At 40.4% G+C, this 26,631-nt stretch overlaps 1 protein-coding gene across 1 annotated transcript in view; it reads left to right on the top strand.

Moving 5' to 3' along the window:
* Positions 1 to 9,888: 9,888 nt before the first annotated feature.
* CLCN5 (chloride voltage-gated channel 5) overlaps positions 9,889 to 26,631 on the top strand; it is a 188,774-nt gene continuing 172,031 nt past the window's right edge. Inside the window, exons 1-2 of the mRNA XM_018043883.1 lie at positions 9,889 to 10,133; positions 12,608 to 12,764. Coding sequence (XP_017899372.1) covers positions 12,749 to 12,764 — 16 coding nt within the window. The 5' untranslated portion in view covers positions 9,889 to 10,133; positions 12,608 to 12,748. The remainder of the gene's footprint in view (positions 10,134 to 12,607; positions 12,765 to 26,631) is intronic.

Genomic DNA, 26,631 nt, shown 5'->3' with positions numbered 1-26,631 from the left:
ATACTGTATGATATCACTTATATTTGGAATCTAAAAAAAACTACAAATGCATGTTGATGCAAAACAAGAACAGACTCACAGATACAGAAAACAAACTCGTGGCTAGCAAAGAGGAGAGGGACAAATTAGGGGTATGGGATTAACAAATATAAACTACTATTTATAAAATAGATAAGCAACAAGATACACTGTATAGCAGAGGGAATTTTAGCCATTATCTTGCGATAGTCTATAATGAAGTATAATCTGAAAAAATACTGAATTACTATGTTGTATACCTGAAACTGATATAACATTGTAAATCAACCATATTTCAATTTAAAAAAACTGTATTAAGGATAAAATTTCCATTCAGTTTTCCTTTATGTCATCTATTTCTTTGCTGAGCCTTTCTAGTTTTTACTCATTTCAAACCTGTTCAGTACTGCTCTTTGAATCGTTTTTATCTTGAATGCTTTAAAATCCTTGTATAATTTATTTAATTCCATTATAATTCCATATAATTCCAACATATACACATGTTCAACATGTGTGACGTAGGTCTTGGTGTCTGTTGGTTGATTTTCTTGTTATTACAGGTTATTTTCATTTCTATTCTGGAGATTTTTTATGGTATGTGATGGGACTCTGGATTTTATTTGAATTGCCTCTTTAGTTGACCTCTTCTGATACTATGTCCGAAAGGGGATGTGGCCTTGTTACTACCAGTTGGAAGTGGAAGACCATATTTCCTACCTTGTTTTCACTGTGGGGCAGGAGAGGCACTTGTTACAACTGGGAAGGAGTAAAAAGAGAAAGACAAGAAGGGCACAATTACTGATTCCAGTTGGACCATAAAGAAAGCCAAGTGCAGAAAAATTGATGCTTTTGAACTGTGGTGTTGGAGAAGACTCTTGCGAGTCCTTTGGAAAGCATGGAGATCAAACCAGTCAACCTTAAGGGAGATCAACCCTGAATATTCATTGGAAGGACTGATGCTGAAGCTGCAGCTACAATACTTTGGTCACCTGATGTGAACAACTGACTGATTGGAAAAGACCCTGATGCTGGGAAAGATTGAAGGCAGGAGAAGGAGACAACAGAGGATGACATGGTTGGATGGCATCACCAACTCGATGGACATGAGTTTGAGCAAGCTCCGGGAGTTGGTGATGGACAGGGAAGCCCTGCATGCTGCTGTCCATGGGGCCACAAAGAGTTGGGCAGGACCGAGTGACTGAGCTGCAGCTGATTCTTTATTCTTTATTATTCTTTATGTTCTTTATTCCACCAGTAGATGGCGCACGTTCCACGTGGTTAGGTGACAGAGCATGTCTAACAAGTAGTTAAAAGTGTTAGTCACTCAGTGGTGTCGGACTCTTTGCGACCCCATGGTCTGTAGCCCGCCAGGCTTCTCTGTGCATGGAATTTCCCAGGCAAGAATACTGAAGCGGGTTGCCATTTCCTTCTCCAAGGGATCTTCCCCACCCAGGGATTGAACCCGTGTCTTCTGCATTGCAGGCAGATTCTTTACCACCGAGTCAACAGGGAAGCCCCCAACGTCCTTTAATGGGGCCCTTCTAAACCAAACCTAATTTTAATAATAACCAGTCTTTCTGAATTACGTACTTGTCTATTTATATTCACCATTTAGTTAGCACAGCTTAGTGGAGAAGTTATCATTATCCCCATGTCAGAGATAAGGAAACAGGCTCAGAGGTAAAAATCTCTTGCTAAAGCCTGAATTCCAGACTAGCTCTTTAACTCCAGAACCTGTGTTCTTTCCATCACACCAACATGCCAGGAGGTCCTTTGGAAAGCTTAAGGCAAGTTTTTCTAATTGGTGGAATGCTTGGGAGGCTCTCTGACAGGAAGGTTTTCTTTGTGCCGCCACCACAAAGTGCAATAGGAGTGAAAGACTAATTCGGGCTGTTTTCAGTCCAGGCGAGTCACTTAATCTGCATGCCTCATCTTCTTTAGATGAGAAAGATAAAATCTGGTCTACTTAATTCTGAAGGTGCTATGGTGGTAGAATGAGGAGAGAGATGTGAAAACTCTGCAAAATAGAAAACACTAGCAGAATGATATAGTCAATTCAGCACGTATTCATTGCCTACTATGAGCTGGGCACTGTGGTGGTGCTGGGAGACAATACTACTCAAAGTGTGGTCCACGGCCCAGTGGCAGTCCACAAACTGTTTATCACTGGACTGCAATAAGAAGTTGGGAGTAAATGTTTCAAAACCTTAACAAAACATTGACAGAGTAATTTTATGTTTGTTGAATATAATCAGAAAAGAATTGGACTTGTATTTTCTATGTCTTTTTTATTTCATTTTTCTAGTTATTCACTTTTATTGTATTTTATAAAAGTATCGGTACACAATGGATTTGACAAAAAATGGTCCTTTACCACAAATGGTTTGAAAAACTCTGCTAAGATAAATGTAAAGGAAGAATAGGTCATGGACTGTGCCCTCAAGGAGTTCTCACAGTGGTGGGTGACCAGGCATCACAGTGATTCTGAGAAAGCCCTGCCACCGTGCCATGAGCTTGCAGTCCTGCACGAAACAGAAAGCAACACAGAGCTTGATGAGATACAGAGTAGAGGCCTGCACATCGTCAAAACCACTCCCTAAACAAACTCTATTTGTTCCTTTAGACTCTAGCAGCTCTAATCTAGATAGAATTGAACTTCTCTCAAATAGAGGGCAGTCTGACATGGAATTTTTACAAAGTAAAATTTCTCTGAAAACCATCTGTCAAGAATTTTGCTGGGACCAACTAGAGAACTATAAAGACTGAGTTTTTGCATAACATAGATTTTCTTGCATAACAAGATCTCCTGGAAAAGGGAATAGCAACCCACTCCAGTATTCCTGCCTAGAGAATTCCCTGGACATAAGAGCCTGGCAGGCTATAGTTCATGGGGTCGCAAAGAGTTGGACACAACTGAGCGAATAATATACCCAGCTTTTAATATATTCAAATTTTTCTGTATTACTTTTTAAGATATACAATTGAATAGGCAATACACTTTCATGGCATAAAATTGAGAAAGTACACAACTCCACACCTTCCTTTTTTTGGTAGACTTTTACATATAAGTACATAAAAATATATGTAAAATAGATAACCAACAAGGACTTACTGTATAATACAGGGAACTATACTTAGCATTTTGTAATAACCTATAAAGAAAAAGAATCTGAAAAAGAATATATATACACACACATATATCTGTGAATCACTGTGCTGTACATCTGAAACTAACACAACATTGTAAGTCAGCTATACTTCAATAAAGAAATTATGCAAAGAGCTTTCTCATTGGGCAGATGTATCAATATTTATTTGAACAATCTTCTTTTGATGGAGATCTGGTTGTTTCTTATTTTTATTATTACAAACAGTTGCACACAATAGATTACACATATGCAAACATAACTGAGAGATTTCTAGAAATGGATTTTTGGGATCAGAGTTTCATGTATTTGAAATTTTTATAGTTATTGCAAAGTTGCCCTCAATTGACTAATTGCACTACCACTAGCATTTTATAAGAGGACTCCCCCAACCTCCAGCTTTTTCACCACAGTATATTACTAATATTTTATGCTTTACTAAGGGTGCCACACTGTGGTTTTCGTTAGTATTTCTCCAATCATGAGGTTAGCTACCATTATGTCCTAGAAGACATTTGTTGATTAAAAACATTTTTTTTTCATTTTGGACACACCACAGGGCATACAGGATCTTAGTTCCCTGACCAGAGATCAAACCTGTGCCCCCTGCAGTGGAAGCCCAGAGTCTTAACCACTGGACCACCTGACAAGTCCTGGCATTTGTTAATTTTGATACTCAGCTCTTCAAGTACAAAGTGATTGTAAGTGATCCTAGATTACTCTATTTTTAGATTTCTTAACCTACTGTCTTGTTAGATCCCCTGAACTAGAGAACTTTGTTCATTTCCTTTTATTTAGCCTCATTTTCCTAGAACTATTTCAGGCATTTCTTGGGCACTCAAGACATTTTATTTATGCATGGTATTTTACTCTATTTTTTAATTGAAGTATAGTTGATTTACAACATTATGTTAGTTTCTGCTGTACAGCAAAGTGATTCAGTTATATATGCATATATTTCATATTCTTCTCCATTATAGGTTATTATAAGATATTGAATATAGTTTTCTGAGTTATACAGGACTCTGTTGTTTATCTATTTTATATATAGTGGTTTATACAACATATTTTATTTTAAAACTAGTATCCCTAGGCTAACATAGTGAAAAGTGAAACCATTGGGGAAAACCTGGACACTAACCACACATAGCCCACCAGGCTCCTCTGTCCATGGAATCCCCCAGGCAAGAACACTGGAGTGGGTAGCCATTCCCTTCTCCAGGGGATCTTCCTGATCCAGAGACCCAGGGATCCAACCTGCATCTCCTGCATTGCCGGTGGATTCTTTACCATCTGAGTACCAGGGAAGCCCAGGGGCTAACACTGTGCCTGGCACAATAGTAAAGACTTGAGCAAAATGTGGAACAAATAAAGAACAATACCAGAAACATTTACTTACTACTTGACAAGGCTATGTACTCATATAAATATTTCAGTCTGGATTTGCAATGACAATTTCAAAATTAAAGATAAAGCTGCTTTGCTATTTATAATAGCCAAAAAACATGGAAGCAACCTAAATGTTCATCAACAGATGAATGGATAAAAATTTATATATATATATATACACACACACATAACACACACAATGGAAAAATGCCATTTTCAGCAACATTGGGTGGACCTAGAACTTATCACATTAATGAAGTAAGTCAGGCAGAGAAAGACAAACCATATATCACTTATACGTAGAATCTAAACAGATATATACAAATGAGCTTATTTACAAAACAGAAAAACACTCACAGACATAGAAAACAAACTTACGGTTACCAAAGGGGAAATCGGGGGAGAGATAAATTAGGAGTTTGGGATGAGCATCTATACACTTCTATGTATAAAATAAATAAACAACAAGCACCTACTGTGCAACATAGGGAACTATATTCAATACCTTGTAATAACCTATAATGGTGGAGAAGGAAATGTCAACCCACTCCAATATTCTTGCCTGGAGAATTTCATGGACAGTAGAGCCTGACAGGCTAAAGTCCATGGGGTCACAAAGAGTCGGACACGACTAAGTGACTATCATTCACCACAACCTACGATGGAAAAGAATCTGAAAAAGAATATATAGATATATATTATATACATCTATCTCTCTGTGAGTCACTTTGCTGTTCACCTGAAACTAATATAACATTGTAAATTAACTGTAGCTCAATTTTAAAAAGTGGTTTTTTAAAAAATAAAGCTGCTTTAGACATGCCAGTTTAGGTGCTACTGTGAGCTATTGACCTAGAGGTTTCTCTTTTGTAACATTAACTCTAAAATGCCACCTTTTATTATACAGAGAAATTCACTGTTTCATTATTTCTTTAAAATTAACTTTTAAGATCACGTTGTGTTTACTTTCTACTTTATAAGAACTGCAATGGCTTTTGACCAAAAGTTTGGTGAGCACTGTGGCAGGTAGGAACATTTTTCCAAGTTTTTCCAAGGAAGGAAGAGAACAGAGGGTCTCAGTTATCTGCACTATTGATCTATCTATACTCTTTTGGCCAGATCCACTTATGATCATGTACCCTCACTTGTGGGGCACCTGGCTAAGGTTCTCATGGGGAAGAGAACAGTTAACAGAATCCGTAACTCCTGATTAAATTATTAACTTTGCCTCATTAGCACCACACTCTAATCATTACACTTGGGAAAGTATTTTTGTATAGGCATTTTTTACTCACTACATAAATAACTTCTGCAAAATTTGTGGATCCAAAGGGGCCTAATTAATCATCATCACCGTTGGTAGCAACACTAGCTCACATTTATTGAGGATTTAACCTTTTCCAACTATTTAAAATCTATTAATACATTTTATCATATTCATTTTATAGATAAAAAACCTGAGGGTGAGTGAAACTTGAATGAGGTGATACAGCTGGTAAGTCTCTGAATCTGGTTGGTTCTGAGTCTGGCTCCAGAGCCCACTCCCATAATTGGTTTTGTTTTGCAGTTTGCAAGAGATAGAACAGTCTTTTACAAAGCACATTCCTAAAATCCCCAACAGGAGCCCTTCAAGCTGTCAGCGGTCAGTGGCGACACCACGTGGCATATGGGTATACTGCAGCCTCCATACTCTCCATAAATCACTCCTGAACAAGCACCATCTCTCCTCCCCCCCTCTCCCCCTCCCCACCCCCACCCCCCCCGCCGCCCGCCAAATACACCTATATTACAAGTAAAGCCAATATTTGCTCACTTTACAGTGGTAGCTTCCAACTAGATTGCCATCCTTCAACTTACCTTTTTCTTGGAAAAGGCATCTTTTCCCAGCTTAGCTTGCATCTCATCTCTCTCTCCCCATGTATTTTACTCCATTATCTATCCCCTCCTTTTCTTGCCTCTTCAATTTCTGTTTCACTAGTGGATCTTCCTGCTCAACCTAAAAATAGGCTCTGGTTTCTCCTGTACTGCAATGACAAAAACAGATCAACTAACCTGCCTCTCCATGAACATGGACCTTGTTAAAGAAGAGTGATAGATGTTAACTAGACTTATTGTGGAAATCATATTGCAATATATACAAAGAGTGAGTCATCAGCACACCTGAAACTCATATAATGTTAAGCATCAATTATACTTGAATTTAAAAAAAGTGCTCCAATAAAGGGATTACCTTTCTCAAAAACTTTAATTCTTTTCCAATCACTTTCTGAATTAAGTCTAAATCTCAGTCCAACATTCAGGATTCTCCAAGACTGGGCCTCAATTTTTCTTCTGGTTACATCTCCTACAACTTCTGTGCACTTCTTTACCCTAAGCTTCAACCACAGATGACTACTCACAGGTCCTCATATGTGATTCCCTGCCTGCACACCTTTGTACAAGGTATCACCTCCCATTTACCATCATCAGAGGACTCAGCACAGTTCAGTTCAGTTGCTCAGTCGTGTCCAGCTCTTTGTGACTCCATGGACTGCAGCACGCCAGGCTTCCCTGCCCTTCATACGTCTCCTGGCACTTGCTCAAACTCATGTCCATCAAGTCGGTGATGCCATCTAACCAGCTCATCCTCTGTCATCCCCTTCCTCTCTGGCACTCTTTCCCAGCATCAGAATCTTTTCCAATCAGTCAGTTCTTCGCATCAGGTGGCCAAAGTATTTGAGCTTCAGCTTCAGCATCAATCCTTCCAATGAATATTCAGGATTGATCTCCTTTAGGATGGACTGGTTGGATTTCCTTGCAGTCCAAGGGACTCTCAAGAGTCTTCTCCAACACCACAGTTCAAAAGCATCAATTCTTCGGCAGTCAGCTTTCTTCAAAGTCCAACTCTCACATCCATACCTGACCACTGGAAAAACCATAGCCTTGACTAGACGGACCTTTGTTGGCAAAGTAATGTCTCTACTTTTTAACATGCTGTCTAGGTTGGTGATAGCTTTGCTTCCAAGGAGCAAATATCTTTTAATTTCATGGCTGCAGTCACCATCTGCAGTGATTTTGGAGCTCCCCAAAATAAACTCTCCCACTGTTTCCATTGTTTCCCCATCTATTTGCCATGAAGTGATGGGACCGGACTTGCCCCAATTCTTTTTAGTTACTTGTGGCTATTCCCCTGGACTTCTCAGGTGGTGCCAGTGATAAAGAACCCACCTGCCAATGCAGGAGATGTAAGAGAAGCGGGTTTGATCCCTGGGTGGGGAAGATCCCCTGGAGGAGGGCACGGCAACCCACTCCAGTAAGCTTGCCTGGAGAATCCCATGGACAGAGGAGCTTGGAGGGCTATGGTCCATGGGGTCACAAAGAGTCAGAAACGACTGAAGCAACTTAGCACACAGTATTTCTCCCAAAGACATGCTGCAGCTATAAGAGGATAACAGCCCCCTTATTTGAGTGACCATCATGTTTTTTACTCACTGAGAAACTTTTGTTTTTTACAATCATAGGCTATTAGGAATTTTACTGCTTGAAATCGTATCAGTGAGAATAAAACATTCCACATTTGTCTGGAGCACAGAAGTTTCTTGGACCCAGAGAAGCAACCTCAATTTCCAATCTAGGTGTAGAGCTTCAGATAAGGGGTATTTGAACATTCCGTATCTATCTCTACTTTTTGGTTCCCAAGGAAACAGGACTCTGGGTTCACTTCGAAGTCCAGACCTGATATTGACCCCTTCAGACAACCCCACTTTAAGTTTACTAAAACAATGCTTTATCTAAAATTCACTGAAACTCCACCCTTCCCCCAACACCATAATGACTCTTTTTGTTTGTTGAGATGCCCCAGGGTTTCTCTTGTGTGCAGACTCTCTTGTTGCAATGGGTCAAAAAACTGGACTTTTCTGATTATAGATTTGTCGATGTGGCCTAGAGCTGACTATGCTAGGGTAATACAGGTTTTGTATCTCACACCACTTAGCTTGTCCAGAGTAGTAGTTCAAGATTATTCACTACAGTAGACTCTGAATTAGAGTACTGGGGTTCTAGTTAGACTACCTGGATTGATTATACAAATTCCAGCCTCATTTCTGCCAACAAATAATTAGCTGGATCATGTTAAGTAGGTCCACACACCCCAATGGCCTGTTTTCTCTTTTGTAAAATGAGGGGCTATTTCTTCCAAACCTAGGGCTTCAGAGTCAGGTAGGCCTAGGTTGGAATCTCAGTTCTACCCCTTTCTAGTTCTGTGATTTTTGTTTTCCTGAGCCTCTGTTTTGTAAGTATTAAAAATGGAGACAATACCCAAAACCGTAGTGTGGATTTTTCAGTGTTACTATGAGGATCATGTTGGCTGTTAGAAGCATTACTGTATTTGATCACTATTGACACTACCACTATTATGTGAGCCCGGACAACCTTTCTGTGCCTCTGTTTTCTTATGAATAAAAGTGGAGAAATAATAGTACACACCCCAGTGGGGTTATTGTGCGCATTAAATGAGATGAAAAAAGTAAAGGGCTAGAACAGTGCCTGGCATATAATCAGAGGCTCAAAATAAGTGCGTGCGTGCTAAGTCGCTTCAGTTGTGTCCGACTCTTTATGACCCTATGGGCTGTAGCCCTCCAGGCTCCTCTGTCCATGGGATTCTCCAGGCAAGAATACTGGAGTGGGTTGCCATGCCCTCCTCCAGGGGAACTTCCTGACCCAGGTTCTCTTACAACTCCTGCATTGTCAGGCGGGTTCTTTACCACTAGCGCCACCTGGGAAGCCCAAAATACGTGAGCTAATGTAATATACCATCAGCTTCCCTGATGGCTCAAGCGGTAAAGAATCCGACTGTACTGCAAGAGACACAGGAAACGGGGGTTCGCTTCCTGGGTCCGGAAGATTCCCTGCAGGAGGGCGTGGCAACTCGCTCCAATATTCTTGCCTGGGAAATCCCACGGACATAGGAGCCTGGCAAGCTATAGCCCATGAGGTCGCAGAGTTGGACGCGACTGAGCACAGCACACACAATATAATATACTTATTACATTAGCTCAGGTATTTTTGTGGGCCAGAAGCTCAGGAGAAACAGTTTAGTTCTAAGGACAAAACCACAAAACCGTACCGCAGGCTCGAAACAGTGAAACATAAAGCAGCATTCATTTTTCAAAAGCAACTGACACGCCCAGCACTGGGCTAGGGGCCGCCCAGTCCTTATTAAATATGGCAGCGAGCAAGGCCGACCTACTGCGGCTGCGCGCACGGAAACTCCTCCCCGCACCGCCTTCGCCTCGGCTCTCCCCGCCCTGCTGACTCCCGGGCGGGGATCACCTCCTCCCCACCTCTGCCGAGGTGTGGGGAGAGTGCTGGCTGGGGCGCGCACGCGCAGTCGGCGGCCGTGCTTGGCAGATCTTTGCGAGGCGCCTGTCACATGAGCCGCGGGCCCGCTCCGCTCCCCCTCCTCCTGGCTGGGCTGTGAATGAAGCTCTGCCGGCTACGTGGGGCGCTAGCTCAACTTAGTGTCCCGGACGCCAGAGCCGACTGAGCGCTCGGCCCGCCGGCGGCGGACACGGGCTCCGTCGCTACGGATCTCGGCGACAGGTAAAGACAAACGGGCTGTCTCTACTGCAGCAGGTCTTAGGCGGGCCGCTGCTCCCCGGCCCACCCCCAGAGCACCCCCTGGGCGCAGAGACACAGGGGAGGCGCTCCCCCGCTGCCTCGGCCCCCCGGAGATGGGGCTTCCCTGTGCCTGGCCGCCACCGCCTGGCACTCGGACGAGTTAGAACGGCCAGTTTTAGCCAGTGCAGGGCGGCATCTTCCAGGGAGCCCAGCCCTATTCTCCGAGCCAGGGTCCCTGCGCTGTCCCAGCGAAGTTTCCTCGCGGAGTCGCGCCAAGCCCGCCCAGCTTTTGAATGGGGGAGGGAGGTTAGCTGCAGGCGTCCCCTTTCCACGATTGGGGCAGGGTGGCTTTGGCTGGTAAAACCCCGTCGAGGCCCCGTTCTTATCCATCCTGCTCTTGGCTGGCAGGTTTGTGTGGGTCGTAAAGAAGAGGAGTCCAGCCTCTCGGAAAAGTAGTTGCTGCGTTTTCCTTTTCCCAGTTAACGCGGGGAGCTGGTTCTCTCCGGACTTTACAGGCTTGCGCTCGAGCGCCTTCTCCTCAAGGGAAAAACTTTACCTTCACGTTGATGTGCGTGTACCTTATTAATATTTCAGAGGAAATCACGTTCCGGGAGTGCCAAGTGAAGTTGTACGTGTGCCATATGATAACGTCAGTGTAAGCTACCCTGAATAAGTGAGGGAAATCCAGAAGTGTGAAGTATAAAAAGCCAGTAAGAATCTGCTTTATGTACACTCCATAGATTTATTAGCAGCTGCCCAGGTTTGACTTCGGAGATGTTAAATTCTCCTGGTCCCATGAGGCGCGCATCAGTACTGCACGCTAAATAAGAGGAGAAAAAAAAAAAAAAGGCAAACCAAAACAAACTGCTTTAGGTTCCAGATAAGTCATCGAAGCAATTTTCCTGGTGATTCCATCCTGGGACTTTGTGAGTTCCTAGTTTTCTTGGACTTCGCAAGCCTTTCCTTAGCCAAAGCGTTGTCTTTTCTCTGTTGGCTTCTTGGGGTTAGTCTGTACATTCACACTTTCGTCCTTAAAAAAAAGTTATTTCCAAGAATAAGAGGGCTTCCCTGTTGGCTCAGACGGTGAGGAATCTGCCTGCAATGCAGGAGACCTGGGTTCAATCCCTGGGTCGGAAAGATCCCCTGGAGAAGGAAATGGCTACCCACTGCATTAGTCTTGCCTGGAGAATCCCATGGACAGAGGAGCCTGGCGGACTACAGTCCATGGGGTCGCAAAGTGTCAGACACAATTGAGCTACTAAGCATACAACCATGCATGAACAATAATAGACAAAATGAGATTGGTTACTTGATTTTTTTTTAATCTAGTTGATAGGTGCCTGAGCGTTAACTGAACTGAGCCTTTATGTTACTCATTCCTCTTATGTATATATTTGAGCTTTTCCGTTAAAACCTTGGCTAACTATCTGTTAAGTAAAACTCAAATCTAAAACAACGGCAAAAAACATCATTTAAAAAAGGCCAAAATGATGGCTGTCAAGTTCGTGTTAGTCTTTAGTGTGTCTGCTGTCAGCACTTTCACTTAGAGGGTGGACTTGTTGCTTGTATGAAAGCTATGGAAATTGCAATCTACTTTGAAGTTCCCTGGGTCAAAAAGGTGAGGACTGTTTCTTAGAAAAAGCAGATCGGCTTGTATACTACATAAGGAAGACCACTCTAATACTTAAGAACTTGTTTAAATGGACAAGCAAAGTGTTTAATATAGTCATCTTCTAAATCAAACAAAGTAGTCAGACCTTTCATTTTTTCTCCCGTTCCTAGTGCCTTTCATATCCTTTCAAGCAGTATTGTCCAAAGACTGAGTTTGACATTTTAAAAATAGAAATTATCTTAATTAATTTGGTTTTACTTAAATTAATGTTCTATTTTTACATTTTTCTTTTCCTTTGGTTCTTTTCCTTCCTGATTATAAAAGCAGTGTAAGCTCCTACAGGACATTGGCAAAATGTGAGAAAATATAATGAACTGGAGAGGAAGCACCACGACCTTGAGGGCATGGCTCTTATACAAGATCCATTTTAAAACTTTAGTCACAAATCCTTTCTATGAAAATTTTTAATGTAGAGTTGGGTGTTTTGAGGGTTGGGGAGGGCATTGGATATTATCTTTTTCTTCATTCCCCAAAATGTGGAACTTAGAGGTTGCATCAAGAGACTCTTAATGGTTATCTCATCCAACCATCCATCCTTTGAGATTCTGAAACCTATGTACTGAAGATCCAGTGATTCATGCAGAATTGGACAACACTCAAGGGCAATATTAACTGACTCTAGATCTCCCAATCTTTTTTCAGTGATACCTTGCTGCTTAGGTGGAGATATGACACTTGACTGTCTCTGCTTATGGAAAGAGCGATCTAGAGAGGGACAGGAGATAATTTTCAAGGATTTGAATGTTTTTCATTTAGGTATTCGTTTTCTTGTTGACATTTTCAGGTTCCAGCTTGAGCATTCTGCAGAAAACAAGGCGATACAGCTGCTGTTCTCTCCACATCCCAGTCGAGTCTCCCTACAAAACTAGGGGGTCTGGGAAACTCTGAGCTTGCTGACCTCAGTGTGGAAGAGAATAGGATCAAGATGGCCACGTGGCACGGTAAGAAGTTAGTACTTACTCCTCCGACTGGTTTTTCCTCCTCTATTCTCTACCACAACCCAAACCCCTAAGCCAGAGGCAGGCAGCCAGGCAGCTGTTTCTTTAATTTAACCGTTTCTCTTTGCCAGGACAAAGCTTTTTAGTTCAAAAGGATTTGCTGCTAGCTAGTTCCGATTATTTTAAAGTAGGAATGAAGGGGTGTGTGTGGAGAGTAGGAGTAGCAGGAAAATGTAGTGCCAGGAGCATTTTCAAAGAACTGCCTTCATTTGAACACGTGCTCATGGGGGTTATAGGTCAGGAGATGGAGGATTTTTTTTCATATTTCAGTTTATTTGTTTCTGGCAAATTTCCATCATAAGGTTCTCAAAGGTGGGGGAGACAGATGTCAGCACCTCTCTGGCTTTCTCTTCCCAATAAAAACTTTAAAAGATATTCAATGTTATACGTTAATATTAATGCCTGTTCTACTACAATGGAATGACTTGAGAGCACATCTCTTGTGAACCTGTGATTTCTTACTACATAAGTAACTTTCTTTTTATTTTTGGTGGGTTTTGAAGAGTATCAAAATCTCCAGGGATGCATGGGATTTTTATGTTTATCATAAGGGAGTATGGGTTTAAGAAATGGTAGACAAACACTACGTAAATTGGTCTGTGACCCAAAAAAGGTTAAGAACCACCTAGATGGAGTAGAATGAAGGGAGCTCAAATGTCTATAAATATTCAACAGGTAGGTTTGTTGGTGGTCTGATGTTTCTTTTAAAACTGTCTCCTGTTGGTTATGGCTGTAACAAGTATTTTTGATATGCTAGGGTTGTCACTTTAAAGATACTTGTTGAAATGAGATTCAGCCTTATATGCCTGGTTTGACTCACCCAATGGGCATTTATCAGGAGAAGTTTGGATATTCTTGTTTAAATTCTGAGACATTCTTTAATTCAACAAGTAGAATATAGAAATGAGTAAGATGCAGAACCCTAGAGGGTTCCTTGTCTTATCGAGGAGACAAACTATATAAGCAAATAGTTGTGTCAGGTTGAATAAGTGTTATAATAGAGATGCAAAATGTGATGGTTGCTCAGAGAAAAGCATGATGAACTGTGGGTTTTGAGCTGGCCTAAAAAAATGAAAAATGAGTGGGAGTTTGCCAGATGGGCAAATGAGAGAATTGCATTCTGGGCCGACAGAGAAGCACTGTTTGGGAACTTCCAAGTTGCTCTGTTGGCCTCATGTGAGATGTGTGGGCCACGACCTCGGATGAAGCAAGAAAGGTAGTCAGAGGCCAGATGATAAAGAACCTTGTGTGTCCTAGGAAGGATTTTACACTTTATCCCGAAGACAAAGATTCTAAACAGGAAAGTAACATCATCAGGTTTTGTTTTAGAAAGATTACTTTGGCAGCATTATTGAGGTAGGGTTGGAGCTGGAGAGAATGGAAACCAAGAACCAGTTAGGACATTTCTGGTATAGTGGCTTAGGGAAGAGATGGTGAGGGTCTGAGCAGAAGGAGGGGAAGCAAGGATAGAGAATGAGATGAATTTTGTGAACATTCTGTGATTGGACGTGGGAGGAACCGAGCCTGGGTTGACACCCAGTTTTGGGTGCCTGGGGCCAGTGGTGCCATTCATTGAGACGGAGACCATGAAAGGTAGTGACGGGTGTGGGGGTGGTGGGAAGTTAGTGTACTGCGTTTGGTTTGGCCTGTTTTGTTTGAGATACTGTGAGCTGTCAGGTCAGTGTTTAAAAGACAGTGCTGGAAGTATGGAGTTAGAGTTTGTGCAGGTGGGGAGCTAAAGTTGTGTTCCTGAGTGCGTGCTAAATTGCTTTAGTCATGTCTGACTCTTTGTGACCCTATGGACTGTAGCCCGCCAGGCTCCTCTGTCCATTGGGATTCTCCAGGTAAGAAAACTGGAGTGGGTTGCCATTTCCTTCTCCAGGGGATCTTCCCTATCCAGGGATCAAACCTGCATCTCTTGCGTTGGCAGGTGGGTTCTTTACCACTAGTGCCACCTGAGAAGCCCTAGAGTTTGTGCAGGTGGGGAGCTAAAGTTAATGATGCATAAAAACCGTGTGTTTTCTTTCCGCTTAATGGAAATGTCATTAGTAAGTTAATGATTTATAATAAAAACATTTTAATGGATAACAGTTCTTAATAAAAATGTCATAATTTCTTAATAAGTAATATATTTTGCTATCTCAGGCCCTGAAATTTGATCTGCTTAAAATCACACTGGAGGCAAACAGCTTTTCTAGCATTAATGAAGAGGGGGAGTATTCCACAGAAGTAACTGCAACACATCCTTGCTTTGTGCAACCTCTGAAGTGACAAGCATAGTACAATGATAGTTTGGGTGGCAGTATGGTAGAATAGTTATAAGTGTGGGCCTAGTTTCAACTGCGTTGGTTCTGTCACTTGGTAGCTGTGAGACCTTGGGCAAGTCCCTTAATCTCTCTGTGTCTCATTTTTCTCTTCTGTAAAATGGGGATAACAATAGAACTCAACCTTGTAAGGTTGTTTTGATGATTAATTAAGTTAATATTCAACAAAACACTTGAAACATAGTAAGTGCCATAAAAGTTTGTGCCACTGTTTTTAGTAGTAAGCCATTTAGAATATTGTCTATTATACAATAAGTGCTCAGTAAAATTTAGCAACGGGCTTCCCAGGTGGCTCAGTGGTAAAGAATCTGCCTGCCAAGAAAGATAAATACCATATGATCTCATTTATACACGGAATCTAAAGAAAAAAAAAAGCAGCTCACAGATTCAGACAATGGATTGGTGATTGCCAAGGATGTGGGGTGGGGTTGGGCGAAATGTGTAAAGGAAGTCAAAAGGTACAAACTTTCAGTTATAGAATAAGTCCTAGGAATGTAATGTATAGCATGGTGCTTCTAGTTAATAATACTCTAATGTATATTTGAAAGTTGCCAAGATAATAGATCTTGAAAGTTTCCATGACAGTAAGAAAATCTGTAACTGTGTATGGTAATAAAGGTAAACTAGACTCGTGGTGATTGTTTAAATATAATGCAAATACTGAATTAATATGTTATATCTCAATAAAAATTTATAAATAAAAAAACCCCAAAAGAATCCACTTGGCAGTACAGGAGCCACAGGTGACAAGGATTCAATCCCTGGGTTGGGAAGATCCCCTGGAGGAGGAAATGGCAAAACCCACTCCAGCATTCTTGCCTGGAGAATCCCAATGGACAGAGGAGCCTGGTGGGCTGTAGTCAGGAGTTGCAAAGAGTCAGACACAACTGAGCGACTGAGCACGCACACACAAAATTCAGCAATAGCTGTTACTAGTATTCCCATTAGTATTACTACTACTGCTTCTACAACTGTCATTATTATTTGCTATATTCTGGAATGGACCTGGGACCCCATTCTGTGGAGGGGATTTTGGGTTGTCCTTGGAAGGCCTGTCCCACAGTAGTCTATTTGGGTCTTTTTAAAAAAAATTTTTAATTGGAGGTTAATTGCTTTACAGTATGTTAGTTTCTGCTGTACCACAACACGAATCAGCCATATGTACACATATATCCCCTCCCTCTTTTGTTTGGGTCTCTATGTAGAGGTTTAGATCTGAAGAGATCCTTAGACAACGTCTAGCCCAACCCCTAGAGGTTTAGTGACATGCCCGTGGTCAAATAGGTTAGCAGTAGTGACAGAACTAAAACTCAGGTATCCTGATTCACTGTTTCAGTTTTTTTAATTGACTCTTGGAGCAGGGAATGTGTGGTTCTGTCCTCAGCTCAAGGAAGCTCTGAGTCAGTTTCTGTATCTGCTAGAGGAACTCTTCAGAGCTAGAGGAAGCCAAGTGTCGTTAGTCTCTCAGGTCAGTGCTGTCTAGTTCCTCCATGGAGAACTGGATCAGAATTCCCATACCTCTTAAACATGGCCAACATTATTATTTTGACTTTGTTTGATGGAGTCCTCTAAGACGTTTCCTGGCCACTTTAAACAGTTTACTGAGCATAATTTAATATTTTTGATAACTCAGGGTCATCATTAATAACATCAGTTTCATTGGTCTAATGGTCAAGAAAATATTGAAGAGAATACTAGCCAAGTTGGGCTGGGATGAGGATGGAGACTTGTGTTGTCAGGTGCCATTTGTTTATTCAATTAACATCCAGCACCATTTGTGTACCAGACACTATGGAGAGCCCTGGAGATGGCAGTGGTCAGTACACACAGGAGTGGGCTCCCCTGTCACAGAACTTACCAACGAGGATAAAAGTAGCATTTCAAGTTTATGAAATGCTTTATTTAACAAACATGCTGGAGTAACTTGGAAAAATGACACCAATATAAATTTAGAAGGATTAAAATAGTGTTTCTTAATAAAAGAAGAGGGTGCATTGGAAGTACCTTTTAAAAATATTCCTGCTCAGTTCTCATCCCCTCAAATTGTGATTCAGTCTTAAGGCCTGAGCATTTAAAGAAGGGCTGTAGGCAATTTTGATGTGTAGTCCTGCTTGGGAACTGCTGCATTAAAGAATTAAAACTTTAAAAAATGATAAAGGAACTCAAAAAATATAGGAGAATACTCACGTAATTTTGGGGTAGGGAAGATATTTGTATGCATAATATGAAAGGTAGACTAATGAAGAAAAAGTTTAATATAATCAGCTATATGAAAATTTAAAATTTCTACACAAAACCATGAGAGAACTTCAAAACAATTGCAAAAGGACTCATTATCCTTAATATATAGACTCACAGCTTAATAAGAAAAATACAAGTATTTTACTAGAAAAATGTGCAAAGGATGGGAATAGGAAAATACATAAGCAGAAATCCAGGTGGCCAATAAACATGAAAAAATGTTCTGTCTCAGTAGTAGTCAAAGAAAGGGGGAATTAAAATGGTATACCATTTTCTCCAATATAATTTGTAGTCATTAAAAAGAAATGACAAAATGCAGCTTTGGCAAGGACACAAGCAAGTAGGCATTCGTGTACACTTCTGGTGGGAATGTCAATTTGGCAATATTTGTCAAAAGCTTTAAAAAACATGTTTATCTTTTCACCCAGAAATTCCTTTTCTTGGAATTCATCCTAAGGAAATAATGAAGAATGTGCAGAAAGATGTATCAATAAGGATATTGATTATAGCATTTTCTATAGTGGGGAAAATTGATAACACTTGCATTCTGGATGCACTGATACAATGGAATACTATAGTTATTAAGATGATAATGTGGATTAATTATACTTATTAAGATAGAAATGGGTTCACAACATGATGTTAAATGGTGGTGGTGGGAAGGACATCCCAAATTATCAGCAGTTAAAAAAAGTGTTGGCTCTGGGCTTAGAGCTAGATGGAATTCCCAGCTTTATGAGCTGCGTGGTTTTGGGAAGTTACTTACCTTGTGTCCAACTCTTTGTGACCCCATGGACTATACAGTCCATGGAATTCTCCAGGCCAGAATGCTGGAGTGGATAGCTGTTCCCTTCTCCAGGGGATCTTCCCAACTCAGAGATCGAACCCGGGTCTCCCACATTGCAGGTGGATTCTTTAACATCTGAGCCACCAGGGAAGCCCATCCTCAACTTCCACATTAGTTAAGAAAGGGATAAAATAGAAGTGAACCTAACAGTTCCCAACCTGTACGTCCATTAGGATCACCTGGGGATCTTTAAAGCCCACCCAAGCCCAAGCCTCACCCAGACCGATGAAATATGAATCTCTCGGAATGAGATCCAGCGCTCAGGGGTTGAGGCCCACCAGGTGACTCCAGTGTGCAGAGGAATTTGGAAACTGCTGAGCTAATCTGTAGGGTGGTTGCAAGGATTACATCAGAAAATGATGAGAGTAAAGTGAGTCAGAGAAAAACAAATATCATATTAATATACATGTGTAGAATCTAGAAAAATGGTATAAATGAGTTTATTTGTAAAGCAGAAATAGAGACACAGACATAGAGAACACACTTATAGATACCAAGGGTGGAAGGCTGGGGTGCATGGATTGGGAGATTGGGATTGACATATAGAAACAACTGATACTATGTGTAAAATGGATAACTAATGAGAAACTACTGTCTAGCACAGGGAACTACACTCAGTGCTCTGTGGTGACCTAAATGGGAAGGAAATACAAAAATGAGGGAATATACATATACGTATAACTGATACACTTTCCTGTACAGTAGAAACTAGCACAACATTGTAAAACAACTATACTACAATTAAAAAAAAAAAAAGAGTCCAGGAAAAAGCGAGAAAAAAAGAAGAGCACAGTGCCTGGCATGTGGTAAGTACTCAATACATGGTAACTGTTATTAGTAACTGTTACTTTTTATTATTAATAGTATGATCCCATATTAATATATGTGTCATGTCCATGTGTGTTTCATAGAAAGAAAAGTCTAAGGGGATAGACACCAAAGTATTTTTTAAAATGACTATGGTTGACTTTCTTTTTGCTTATTTGTATCTTTTAATTTTTTTGTATATAACATAGATTCCTTGTTAATTTTTACAAGTGTAATTTCTGAAGGAACTATCAGATATATGTACGCAACTTTATATACTAAAGTATTTATAAATGGTGACAAACTAACATAGGGGAATGTTAGTAAATTATGACAGGTCCACAGAGCAAAATATCTGGCTATTAAAAATCAAGACCAGTGCCAAAGAAAATCTTCATGGTATAATGGAAGAGTATGGGATTATTCTATTTCTGTCTTTTCAGTGTAACTGAGAGTTTATGTATATCTTTATGTGTTTACATCTGTATACCTATGAATGTGATGATAAATACAGAATGGATGGAAATGATCCAAAGCTGTTGAACTGGCTATCCCCAGGTAGTAGGATGCATTTTTATTTTTTCCCTTTTGTACTTGTATTTTCCAAATTTTATATAATAAATATGTATTTCTTTTAAATCAGAAGACAAGTTATTTGGAAATGAGGTATAAAATAGCAGTGCGTCTAACAAGGAAAGAAGTGAATTGTGTGGGCTTCTAGACAGCTGTTTCAGCCTTTCTGTGCCCTCGACCTCCAAATAAAAAACAAAACAAAACACACTAAATCCCTGAGGGTTTTTTTTAATATTAATTCTTCCTTAAGTATTCTTGTAATTTTTGGCTGTCTCTTCTATTGACTCCAAAAAAACTCTTTTGAGAGTGAGATTGGGGACAGGAAAAGTGTGCAAAAATGGGGAAATTACACTTAATCTAGTGTGGGAGTTACATAATAAGGTGAAGTGGCAAAATATGTCTGGGTAAGCATGAAAATAAAACAGATGCAGTGAGAAACTGTTCTGTTGGCTTCAGATCCAAGGGAAGTAAATTTCAACCTTGCAGTTGTTTTTTTTTAAGCACATCACAGTGTATTTGTAAACACTCTGGTGATTTAGCTAACACTTGGGCGCCAAGGGGAGCATCACAAAGCAGTCAGTGAATTGATCACAGAGCTTCAGTGTGAAATCTCGATGGCTGTGTGCCTCGATGATTGGACCACCATCACCTAGGAAAAGCCATCTGGTCCTGTTCTGTTGACCAAAATGTTAGTATGTGTGTGACTCTCAAATAAAAGGGATGGTGTTAGTACAGGAGTAAAGAAACAGAGCCTTCACTCCCCTTCTTTTTTCTCTGGTACAGTGTCTCAGCTATGGCAGGTACAGGAAGTGAGTTCTTCGTCTCTCTTCATTATTACCCTACCACAACTCCTCAGTGGGGCAAAATGGGATGGGGTATGGATTATGATGAAAAACACTGAGTAGGGGGTAACCAAAAACAGACTTTCAGAAAATTTTTCTCTAAGAGCCAGCTATTCCTTCCCAAGCGTCCAGTGTGGAAGGAACATGGGCCTTGGAATCCGATACACCTGCTTCAGAACCCGTTTCTGCCAGTTGGTAACCAGAGTTCCCTAAGCTCCAAAAGCCTCAGTTATGTCCTCTGGGGTCAAGTGTAGTCTCTGGAGACAGACTCCCTGGGTTTGTATCCTCGCTCTGTTGCTGCTAGCATTTCTTTGGGCCTCACCCTCTTCTGTAAAATGAGGTTAATAATAATCGTACTTCAAAGGGTATATTGCATCACTCTGTACTATTTATAATTACATGTGAATCTACAAATTATGTTTCTATCTCAATATAAAATTTTAATTAAAGAGAATGGGAAGAAAGACTTTCTCCTCCATAACAATAATAGTGTTCACACTCAAGGATTTATTACCTATACAATAATTTTATGTAGTTTATAGCTTATAATTATATTTTTTTCAATTATCCTAAAGTATCTTTTATAGCATTTTTGAGGAGACATTTGGTATCCAATCAAGGGACAAATATTTGATTTTCTGTCCCTTTTGTTCCCGTTTCTTTGTTTCATTGCGATACATTGACAGTTTTGAAGAAGCCAGGACAGTTGTCATATAAAAAACATTCCTCAGTTTGGGTTTGTGTGACTGTTTTCCTGAGATTAGATTCGAGTTGTGTGCTTTTGGCAAGAAATTTACATAGGTGATGTTGTGTACGTCCACTGCATTACATTTTGGGTAAAGACATGTAATGTCAGTTTACCCTGTTATTGGTGATGCTAAAGTAATCATTTATTAAGGAGGTGTCTGCCATATCTCTTCATTGCTGAGGTTCTGTTTCTTAAAGATAATTAATAAAAAATATCTGTGGCATGGTACTGTAAGACCTTATGAATATCCTGTTTCCCAAATCATTCCTCCAACAGTTTTAGCATTAATTGGCAATCTCTACTCGAATTTCTGAGAAGTAATAATTTTTCCAATTTTATCATCCCTCATTTTTTAAAAACTGGAATTCATCTATAAGGAAGTGCTCCTCCATATTTTATTTTTTATTTAACTATAGTTGATTTACAGTATTATGTTAGTTTCAGGTGTATAGCTTCAGATTCTTTTCCATAATAGGTTATTATAAGATACTGAATATAGTTCCTTGTGCTATATGGTAAATCCTTATTGTTTATAAATAATGTGTTTCTATTAATCCCATACTCCTAGTTTGTGCCTCCCCTTCTTTGGTAACCATAAGTTTGTCTTCTCTGTCCGTGAGTCTGTTTCTCTTTTGTAAATAAGTTGATTTGTATTATATCTTTAGATTCCATATGTAAGTGATATCATATAATATTTGTCTTTGGTTGACTTATTTCATTTAATATGATAGTCTCTAGATCCATCTATGTTGCTGCAAATGTCTTTATTCTTTTTTATGGCTGAGTAACACTCCATTGTAAATATGTACCATATCTTCTTTATCCATACATTTGTCGATGGACATTTAGGTTGCTTCCATGTCTTGGCTGTTGTAAATAGTGCTGCAGTGAACATTGAGGTGCATGTATTTTTTCAAATTCGTTTTCATATTTTTCATATATATGCCCAGGAGTGGGATTGCTGGATCATATGGTAGTTCTATTTTTAGTTTCTTAAGACACCTCCAGACTGTTTTCCATAGTGGCTGTGCCAATTTACATTCCCACCAACAGTGTGGGGCTCCCACAGTTTCTAAGAGAAACAAATTGCATCCCAAAGACAAATGCTCATTTTTCCCTCCCAGGAAGTTTCTTTTTTAATTGTGGTAAAATACACATAACATAAACATTGCCAGTTTAGCTATTTTAAAGTACACAATTTAGTGGCATTTGGTACATTCACAATATTGTGAGTACTCTCTAGTTTCAGGACATTTTCATTACATTTTCGAAAGGAAATCCCCTACCCATTAAAAAATAATTATCATATTGTCCTTTTCTATTATCATATCCTTTTGCATAGAATAGTGTTTCCCTCACACAGTTGTAGGTGACAGTGAGAATCACCAAAATGCCTGGCCTGTCATGGCTGTTCTCATTGTATTATAATTGTGACAGAAAGAAAAAAATCGCTATGCTCTTACAGGGATATTTTTCAGCTGGAAAGAATCTTTTGAGATGATCTGTTTCCAGAATCTCATCTTGCACAGGAAGAAACTGAGGCCCAAGGAGACTCATTCTGGCCATACAGCTGTCACATGGGGCACAGAGCCAGGATTGGGCCCCCAGCTTGATAATCAGTGCCAATCTGTGTGCTTGTTTAGCCCTAGTGCATTACACTGCTACCACTTCCCCAGGCTTTTCTATTTTATAATTTTCTGCTAAATGTTTGTCTTTTCCTACTGTTGCTTTCCCTGCTTAATTGCTGTTTTGAAAAGTTTGGTTTTTTCCTCCCCAAAGAATTGCTTTGTCATGGAGGCTTCCAGGATGTGTTTTTTTCTTCCTGTGCCTCTGTTAGCATTTTTGAAATAAACTATAGGTTCCTTAGGTTTTAACCAGAATTGTGATTCAAAGCTTCCTGTTTCATGTAACACTGTTCTGTGTGTGGTGGGGCAGGGGGAGGGAGGCCTAGAAAGTTTCACTATGGGTGGCAACAAATGCCAGATTTTTCTTTTTCCCATCTTCTGTTTTTTAAAAAAAATAATTTATTTTATTTTTGGCTGTGTTGGGTCATTGCTGCACTCAGGTTTTCTCTAGTTGCGGAGAGCAAGAGCTACTCTCTATTTGCTGTGCATGGGCCTCTCATTGCAGTGGCTTCTCTTGTTGCAGAGCAGGGGCTCTAGGCGTGTAGGCTCAGTAGTCGTGGCACACAGGGTTAGTTGCTTTGTGGCATGTGGAATCTTCCTGGACCAGGGATCAAGCCCTTGTCCCCTACATTGGCAGGCAGATTCTTTACCATTGGACCACCAGGAAAGTTTCCTATCTTCTGTTAACATGCAGGCATTTATAGACCTGTTGGCAGACCAAAGAAGCTGTTGAGTTAATAGAGTGTGGTAACTCCCTAGTAATGGCATATCCTCATGCTTTTCAACCCAATACCATTCAGGTGTGAGGTAGCATTTTATTGTATTTGTTTAGGATTTCTGCCCTTATTACTTCCATGAAGAGCCTCATGGAATCCATTGCCCTCCCTTGGCCTGGCCTGACCTATGTGTGGCCATCTATGACTAAGCACTGAATATTCCCAGGTTGAAATCATGATCTTTCCTATTTAGCTTGAGAGTGATGAGAGGCAGATGAACAAGGGAATGCGATTGTTCCCTTGACACTATCCAAATGCCAAACTCTGCCAATGGCTTCTTTTCCTTGGGTTCTGGACCCTGGTAACTAATAATAATAGAACTTCTTCTTACATTCACTGTACTGCTTGATCCACTATCTACCCAGGTATCAAAGCTAAAAGTTTGTATGACATCACATGGTCCTTGCCATTCCCCACATACAGTCTACCCTTGGTGGCCTAGAGCATTTCAGTAGGTCACATTCCTGGCAAATGTCTACTTATCTTTCAGTCATCAGCTCAGAGGTCATCTCTTTTCTGTAGCCCTTCCTGAAACCCTGCCTATCCTCTGGTAAAATTTGCTTCTTTGTGTATTTCCCCACTATATTATATATCCCTTGAAGGCATTGACTGTTTTTGTTCAGTACTTTTGTTTTTGTGTCTTCTGTATGCCAGACATTGGGTTGGGTGGGTGTTGGGGATATAGTAGTGGCCACAAAAGTCATGATTCTTGTCCTTCTAAGCCTTGCAGTCATGTGGGAGAGTTGGAATGCAAACAGATGCACACATGTTTCATTATGAAGTGTCATGAGTGCTATAACGTCCTCTGAAAAAGAATAATAAATGAGACATGATTTATTGGGAGGAAAGGTCTGGGAAAAAGTGACAGGTTTGGCTGAGGCTGAAAGATAAGCAAGAATTATCCAAGTGAAGAGTTGGGGGAAGGGCATCCCAGGCAGAGGAAACAAAGTGGAAATCCCTGAGGTGGAAAGAACCTGGATTCTTCCCTAGCACAGCCCAGTGGGGCTGAACCATAGTGAAGAAGGTACAAAGGGGCATGGGATGAAATTGGAAGGAAGGGGGACTTCCCTGGTGGTCCAGTGGTTCGGACTTGGCACTTCCACTGCAGGGCACACAGGTTCAATCCCTGGTTGGAGAACTAATTTCCTACATGACAAGCAGTGCTGCCAAAAAAAAAAAAAAAAAATGAAAGAAAGAAATTGGAAGAGTGAGCAGAGGACTGGTCACTGGTCACACAGAGTTTCATAGGCCATGTAACCAAGTATCCTAAGTGCAATGTGGAGGCTTTGCAGATAGATTGGACAGAGCAGGGTATCAGTGAAGGAGAGGGGTGTCTCTATCACTTTTTAAAAAAATTTATTTTAATTGGGTGATAATTACTTTACAATATTGTGATGGTTTTTGCCATACATTGACATGAATCAGCCACGGGTGTATATGTGTCCCCCCATCCTGAACCCCCTCCCTGCTCCCTCCCCACCCCACCCTTCTTGGTTGTCCCAGAGTACTGGCTTGAGTGACCTGCTTTGTGCATCGAACTTGCACTGGTCGTCTATTTTACATATGGTAATATACATGTTTCAATGCTGTTCTCTGAAATCATCCCATCCTTGCCTTCTCCCACTGAGTCCAAAAGTCTGTTCTTTATATCTGTGTCTCTTTTGCTGTCTTGCATATAGTATTGTTGTTACCATCTTTCTAAATTCCATATATATATATACACATTAATATATAGTGTTTGTGTTTCTCTTTCTAACTTACTTCACTCTGTATAATAGGCTCCAGTTTCATCCACCTCATTAGAACTGACACAAATGCATTCCTTTTTATGGCCGAGTAATATTCCATTGTGTATATATACCACAACTTCCTGATCCATTTGTCTGCTGAAGGACATCTAGGTTGCTGCTTCCATGTCCTAGCTATTGTAAACAGTGCTGCAGTGAACACTGGGGTACTTGTGTCTCTTTCAATTCAGGTTTCCTTGGTGTGTGTGCCCAGCAGTGGAATTGCTGGATCATATGGCAGTTCTATTCCCAGTTTTTTAAGGAATCTCCACACTGTTCTCCATAGTGAATGTACCAGTTTGCATTCCTACCAACAGTGTAAGGGGGTTCCCTTTTCTCCATATCGTCTCCAGCATTTATTCTTTGTAGACTTTTTAATGGTGGCCATTCTGACCAGCATGAGATGATGCCTCATTGTGGTTTCGATTTGCATTTCTCTGATAATGAGTGATGTTGAGCATCTTTTCATGTGTTTATTAGCCATCTGTATGTCTTCTTTGGAGAAATATCTGTTTAGTTCTTTTGCCCACTTTTTGATTGGGTTGTTAGTTTTTGTGGTATTGAGCTGTATGAACTGCATGTATATTTTGGAGATTAATTCTTTGTCAGTTGTTTCATTTGCTATTATTTTCTCCCATTCTGAAAGCTGCCTTTTCCCCTTGCTTATAGTTTCCTTTGTTGTGCAGAAGCTTTTAAGTTTGATTAGGTCCCATTTGTTTGTTTTTGTTTTTATTTCCATTACTCTGGGAGGTGGGTCATAGAGGACCTTGGTGTGATTTATGTCAAAGAGTGTTCTGCCTGTGTTCTCCTCTAAGAGTTTTATAGTTTCTGTTCTTACATTTAGTTCTTTAATCCATTTTGAGTTTATTTTTGTGTATGGTGTTAGAAAGTGTTCTAGTTTCTTCCTTTTACAGGTGGTTGACCAGTTTTCTCAGGACCACTTGTTAAAGAGATTGTCTTTTCTCCATTGTATATTTTTGCCTCCTTTGTCAAAGATAAGGTGTCCATAGGTGTGTGGATTTATCTCTGGGCTTTCTGTTTTGTTCCATTGATCTATATTTCTGTCTTTGTGCCAGTGCCATACTGTCTTGATGACTGTAGCTTTGTAGTATAGCCTGAAGTCAGGCAAGTTGATTTCTCCAGTTCCCTTCTTCTTTCTCAAGATTGCTTTGGCTGTTTGGGGTCTTTTGTATTTCCATACAGATTGTGAAATTATTTGTTCTAGTTCTGTGAAAAATAC

This window comes from Capra hircus (genome assembly GCF_001704415.2).
Source record: "Capra hircus breed San Clemente chromosome X unlocalized genomic scaffold, ASM170441v1, whole genome shotgun sequence".
Lineage (NCBI taxonomy): Eukaryota > Metazoa > Chordata > Mammalia > Artiodactyla > Bovidae > Capra > Capra hircus.
Note: the sequence above shows the minus strand (reverse complement) of the source record. Positions and strands in the feature narration are given on the sequence as shown.